We start from the raw sequence: 6,417 nt of genomic DNA on the forward strand, positions 1-6,417 counted from the left end.
TGCTGATGAAAGGGAGAAAGCTACAAAGCAGGCAACTTAACATGAGGGAAGTGCAAACCTACAGATCGGGTAGTATTTGGAAACACGTTTTATGCTGATCCTATGTGGGGATGCCCCAGGAAAGGCCGGGCTGCTGGACCTTCCTTCTGCCTGTCCCAGGGCACCAGTGCTCTGCCCTGCACAAGCAGGAGGGCAGCCCCTTGCCCCTGTGCCTGCAGGGACTGAGAGCCCAGGTCCAGGCGGGCAGCGTGTCAACTCATACTTACACAGTGAGTCCTTTCCCCGAACTGGCTGTAGAAGGTCATCTTGACTTTGTGCCTGTGTCCAGTCCTCTGATCAAAGGTATTACAGCTGTCGAAAGGTGGGCTGTACAAATGCAGGCTAACGGCAGACTCCGTGTGGCTGATGTTCTCCACACGGTGCAGGCCAATGGAGTCTACACCAGCAATGACATGAAACAAGAGGCTATGTTAGCAGGAAGATGTAACGAGGTCTCAGACGCCTGGAAAACTGCTTTCTGAACAGAAACTCATAAGCAAACCTGTTAGGCATGCCTGTACTTTTATGGACAGCAAGTAACTCAGTACAATGAATTTGACTGCTGTTCTCTAGCACAGATTCCTAAATACACTGGTAATTCAAAATACATTATTGCCTTCCACAATTCATGCAACTTCTGGATTATCTGCTACAGGATAAAGGCCAACAGAAATCCAGAGAAACTTAAGGAAGGGCATGCTGTCACTAATTTTCTAGCTATCATTCCCAAAGGGCTGCAAGTTTATTTGCTTTCCCAGGAGATGCTGATCTAAAAATTAGCAAGATGTTTTACAGGGAAGAAGACTTTGTACTGCTAGTTCTTAGCCTGGTAACAAGGACATCAGTCACATTAAAAGTCAGCTACGTGTATTTGGGGCATGCACTTCTGGACAGAGATGTAATTGTCTTCTTCTACAGGCATCTGTTTCCTAATTAATCCTTCCAGTTTATTAGTTTGGAGAACAGGCTTTTCATTGGTCTGCTCTTTTGACTAAGGTGACAAATTAGTAGTGACTGGCATACTTCCAAGTTTAGCTGAATAGCAAGTATAATTGAACACATAATACAACAAGGCATTGTTTGTTGTGTAGTTACTAATGAAGTAATGGCACTTTCTGCGATGGTGGAGTAGAAAACGAGCTATTACATAAAAATGTAAGGTATGAAGAATCACATCTATGAAACAAATAATTTCCATTCTACACTAAAGTTGAGTTTTTGAGTTACTTAAGAGACCTGGAATTTAAACTTATGACTCTGCTGTAAAAACAACTAAGGCCTTTGTACTTGAATTAATATGCTGTATAATACCTGGACCTGTATTGTGCAACACAGGCATGATACCCTGAGAATCTTGAGTACACTCTTAACTCTGATACATCTGAAGCGTAAGCCCAAAGTGTCATTAACATAGTTATCTAAATAGTTGACACAGGGGAAAAAAAGTCCTAAATCTGTGCTCATCTACTGGGAACTGAAATAAGCACTGTGTGTTCCAACTTTAAAAATAAAGTACAGGAGCAATCAAGAACCATGCAATAGGAACATGAAGACTGCTCACTACTGAAGTAGTTAGGTCAATCAACACACTGTCAGTGTTTTCCTTCTACTTGTTTTACCTGTTCCTTTTAAACCAAAACATCTGTTATGAAACATGGCAGATATCCAAGCCGCCTCAGAGAACCGGATATCAAATTTGTTTAAAACAGCCAAGGAAGATTTGGATCAGATGCACACAGGGTACAATTGCTTCCATTGGAAAGAACTGCTCAGGCAGGAAAACCCAACAGAGTCTGAGAACCCAAGTAATTTCAGATAGACATTAGGGACACAATGCTGAAGGCTGCTTGGTCTAAAAGAGATACCCAGCATATCTTAGTGTCAAGCAATTGTTGCAGTGTCTTAAGAGTAAGTTAAAAGAACACGGTTTTGTTTGGTTTACTGAATCTAAATATACATTTGTGCAGAATCTAGATAGCCACATTCCTAAACCGTGCATTAGTATTATATTGTTAAAGGTAGGAGCCTAGAGAGCAGATAAACTATTCTGTTAGAGTAAGTCATGGATGGGTAGCTGTCAAAACAAGCTTAATACCTTACCATTAATGTAGGCACATTGATTTTCCCTTAAAACTCGTTCTGATTTTTTAATCATTTCACCATTCCCTTTTTTCTCAGGCCATTTAAACAGAGTCTCCTTTAGATTTCCCTGGAGGATCTTCATAAAGCAGTGTGAGTCGGTGTGATCATGGATGCTGCTATATATGTGAAAGGAATAACCAAACTCAGTGTGATGTACATATTTAATTTCAGGACAGATAGCATAGCATATTACATCTGGACACAGCCCTAAATCAAGTGTAATTGCACACAGGTCATGCACAAAAGTCTTAGGGAAAAAACACTCACAGTGGCTAAGATATGCCTACTTAATGTACTTAAAAACCTGCTTTGATGGAAATGCATGGTGATAAGCTCACATAGAGCAGCAGATGGAGGAGAGTCAGATACTGTTCAATCATCTACGGCTTTGCCACAGAGAAATACAAAGAAGCCTGGAGGAAGGCGGAGGACAGAAAATGCCTTCAGAACACAAAAATGTTTGTTGACTAGGAAACAAAATTACCTCAGGCAGAGGCTGGTATAAACTTGTAAGTATACCACATATTTGCAGATCCCAAAATGTGGGAGAAATGAGCTACTTCTGCTTAATTTCTATGGTCTCTTTACTGCTGGAGTGCACAGACATTTCTTGAGTAAAAAAAGGTGCTGTATCTCTTGCTCTGGTAGTGCTAAGTACAAGCAGCTGCAGTAAGCTGTTAATTTCTCTTGTTTGGCCAAACACGAACAAAACAGCAGGAACTGGTACGATTTGCCTGCTTGCCTGATTTGAAGTATGTTTTAATTTCTACATTTGGAGACATATGGGCTAAATAAGTAGTTTAAGTTTGTTTGGGCTTTTTAAATAGAGGACTGCTACAGGAGTCCATGGGATTAGGAGAAAGAGAGAGCTTTCCACTCATCCGAGGGGAAGGAGAAGGAAGAATTTGATCCTCCCAGAAATACAGTGCTAATGAGTTTCAGTCAAAAACTTGGTTCTTGTCCATTACTGTTTTCAGTAAACAAATGTCAGTGTTTCTTACAAAACTGAGATGCCAAGAGAGCAGAGCTTGCTTCAGGCACAGAACAGTTCACAAATGCCACATTGTCACACTCCTTCCACAAGCCATGAGAACAATCTGATCTCCTCATGTAGGAAGCAAAACCAACTTGTGGTTTCAGTCACAGAATCATAGAATGGTTTGGGTTGGAAAGGACCATAAGATCATCTAGTTCCAAGCCCGCTGCCATGGCAGGAATGACTCACCCTAGACCATGTCACCCAAGGCTCTGTCCAGCCTGGCCTTGAACACTGCCAGGGATGGAGCATTTACCACTTCTTTGGGCAACCTGTTCCAGTGCCTCACCAGTAAATAACTTCTTTGTTATATCCTTACATTCCTTATATTCTTCCTTACATCCTTCTCTCCAGTCTAGCTCTAGCAAATGCTCATCCAACCCAAACACAGTTTGACGTAAATTACAGGCTTTGTGGGAATAATCTGGAAGGAGTAGAGGTGGTGGGGTCAGTTCCTATATCCCTCTGAGTAGAATGTCATGGCATCCCCTAGAGAATACTGTAAATGCTCAATTGCATGCTCAATTAAAACAAAAAAATGCTCCAACATCTTCTTTGGTGAGAATAATCAGTCAAAACCTGCAAGTTTTTTTATTCCATATTTTATTTTAGCCAACACTTCGTGAAACTCCCCCAAGGGACAGATCCTGCCCTCACGTTTGTAGGACTACACAACGTAGTGTACCATCTGTGCACACAACTAGGAGGCCACATCAGCAGTGTGGTCCATTTTGAAAGAGAAGGTGGGATGTGTGAACCTAAAGAAAGCCATGTGCTCCTGGAAAGGTTTTCTATCCTCACAGCCTGCAGTCCTGACCCAAACCTACCTTTCTCATCTTGTCATAGAGGCAGGATTTAAACTCCTTTACAAACAAAGAACAAAGGCTATGTAAACTCCACCAATTCCTGCTTCTGCAGCCAACTGTTGCATGGGATAGGTTGAACACTCGCTGTTACCCACAGACCTCACCGTATCTCTGGGACTAAAAAATTCCTCTGACAGGAGAGAAGCTTAGATTTGGTAGAAAACCAGAGCATTTTTAAAAGTGCTCTAAAGATGTCAATGAGATACAAACCTGCAAAAGATACAGCAAATATTTAAGACTGCTACACCAATACCTCTGCTTAGATTCCAGACACTTTCCAATAGCTCACATAGGGCTGATTATTTTCCCCTTTTATATGACAGTGAAAGATATGGTGGCTTTTTACCTGTTTGCTAAACCCATAGTCTTTGGATACGAACCTGCCGTGCCCTTCACCCCAGCACAAGATCATCAAGTTGAACTTTCCATTTCCACTGTCCACAAGATTTCTTGTATACCTGAAATACAAAGTGTTTGCGTTTCACCATACTGATATGCCTACAAAAGACAAAATTATATGAACAAGTTTATGCAGGAAGGTTGTGATGTATAAGGATCCTTTCTCTACCTTTTCTTGAAAGGCAGTTTTTACTGGCTTTTTTTGGAAAAAAAAAATTGTATTTTTGAGCTTCATTTTTTTGTAAGAGTCTACCCCACCCCCCCTGGGGCAAAAAAAAGGTCATTTTGGTATTTTATAATCATACTGCTTTTGAATTACATAGGCGATTGGAGTTTGGGTACCGCGAGTCTGAGACAAGGGTGGTAGATAGGATCAAATCAAAATAGTTGTTGAATGAAGTCACTTCAGCATCTGGCATATAATTAGAAACAGAGGACTGCAGTGGAACAAGAAAAATAAATGGTTACATTCTTCTGCATTTCCTTTTCAAATATTCTTGGCTTTCTTTCTGTTATGCAGCACTCATCTGTACAAAGCCAAAAAAGAAATAAGATGTTGTGCTTTCCGTCGATGGTTCTCCTAGTCTGATCCTTGAAAGTTCTATGTCTTGTATTGTAGCATTTGTGTGCTGATAAAACACCTGTGGGATAACTTTTGCCAGCATCTACTTCTAACCAAAGTTTATCAGAGCAAGATTTCCTAAAAAGATTTTTCGTGTGCTATCTTAACAGGTGGCACAGTGTAAGTGTTCCTGAAGGCTTTTTACCGATAAGCATATTCTAGACTGCGATTTGCTCTCAAGGCTTGAAAATAACTTTAATAGCACCATCTTACATTTGTTTCCTTGTATACACTCCTGCAAGCCTCCCCGAGCTGCTGCTTGTCTTGTTATACTGAAAATTTCACTTGAGAAGGGATTTTGCTCCATACGTTACTTTCCATAGTGGGGCTCTTCTGATCTGGGGCTGGTGCTTCTAGCTGTTAGGTGCAAGTAACCCAGTGGGACCTTTTCATTTCAGCTTTAGTCATGACTATTCGCACTTTACTTTGCCAAGTAAAGCAAGTATTCACACCGATGAGAGGATGCCTCACTCTCACCTAGGAGATGCAAGCAGGAGCACACAGAAGGGGCACTGTTGTCACTTTTTAATTAGTTTTCCTGTAAGACCACTCTATTTTACTCAAGATAGGAGTCTCATAACCAATTACTTTCAAAGCATAACATGTATGTCTATATGCTGCCTCTCACCTCATCCACAATTTGTGCGTATTTTGGGTAGACATATTTTTCCTGTGATGCCAGAACATAAGCAATCAATGCTGGCATTCAACTAAACTTTTCAAGTGCTGTTATTTCTGTACAGGTCTGGCTGGGGAAAAAAAAATATGGCTGCCATGCATACTTCTAATGTTAGCACACTTCGTTTTTCTGATTCTTAGTTTCCTGTGTCCTGCTACATATTCCGTGCTTTGTTCTGAATGGAGGATAGTAAACACGAGGTGAAAGAAGGCTAAAAAAGTCAAGCCAGAGTGACGGCTTCATGAAAGCAAGGTTAAAAGAAAAAGTTTTGCGGTTTTTTGGTGGTGGTGGTGATTGGTTTTGTGCTTGGTTTATTTATTTTTTTTGTTTTCTTAAGAAAGTGCTCAAATAAAATGTATTTATATTGAAATTTGAGACGGGGCAGCCACCAATGGCAGTGATACATCAGGTCTTAGCAAGCAGGAGTGACTTCAAACCCCCATGGGTGTTTTCCTCCCTTCTGGCAAGCAGCTGAAAGCCCCGGAGGAGGAAGGGGCTGCAGCGTGGGGCACGGACGGCCCCCGACCCACCGGTGCTGCAGGGCACGCACCGGCTCCTCCACGGACACCGAACACCCACATCGGCGCAGTCTGCCCCCCGTCCCGGCTCGCCGCGTTAATCTCCGCGGCATCCC

General features: G+C 41.7%; 1 protein-coding gene across 1 annotated transcript in view; it reads right to left on the reverse strand.

Moving 5' to 3' along the window:
- CDO1 (cysteine dioxygenase type 1) overlaps window positions 1-6,364 on the reverse strand; it is an 8,279-nt gene extending 1,915 nt beyond the window's left edge. Inside the window, exons 1-6 of the mRNA XM_010016895.1 lie at window positions 6,314-6,364; window positions 5,733-5,774; window positions 4,825-4,919; window positions 4,464-4,541; window positions 2,140-2,297; window positions 267-436 (exon numbers count right to left, since the gene is read on the reverse strand). Of these exons, the coding sequence (XP_010015197.1) occupies window positions 267-436; window positions 2,140-2,297; window positions 4,464-4,541; window positions 4,825-4,919; window positions 5,733-5,774; window positions 6,314-6,364 (594 nt within the window). The remainder of the gene's footprint in view (window positions 1-266; window positions 437-2,139; window positions 2,298-4,463; window positions 4,542-4,824; window positions 4,920-5,732; window positions 5,775-6,313) is intronic.
- Window positions 6,365-6,417: the final 53 nt, after the last annotated feature.

The sequence above is a fragment of the Nestor notabilis genome, unplaced genomic scaffold (genome assembly GCF_000696875.1).
Source record: "Nestor notabilis isolate BGI_N333 unplaced genomic scaffold, ASM69687v1 scaffold14826, whole genome shotgun sequence".
In the NCBI taxonomy this organism is placed as follows: domain Eukaryota; kingdom Metazoa; phylum Chordata; class Aves; order Psittaciformes; family Psittacidae; genus Nestor; species Nestor notabilis.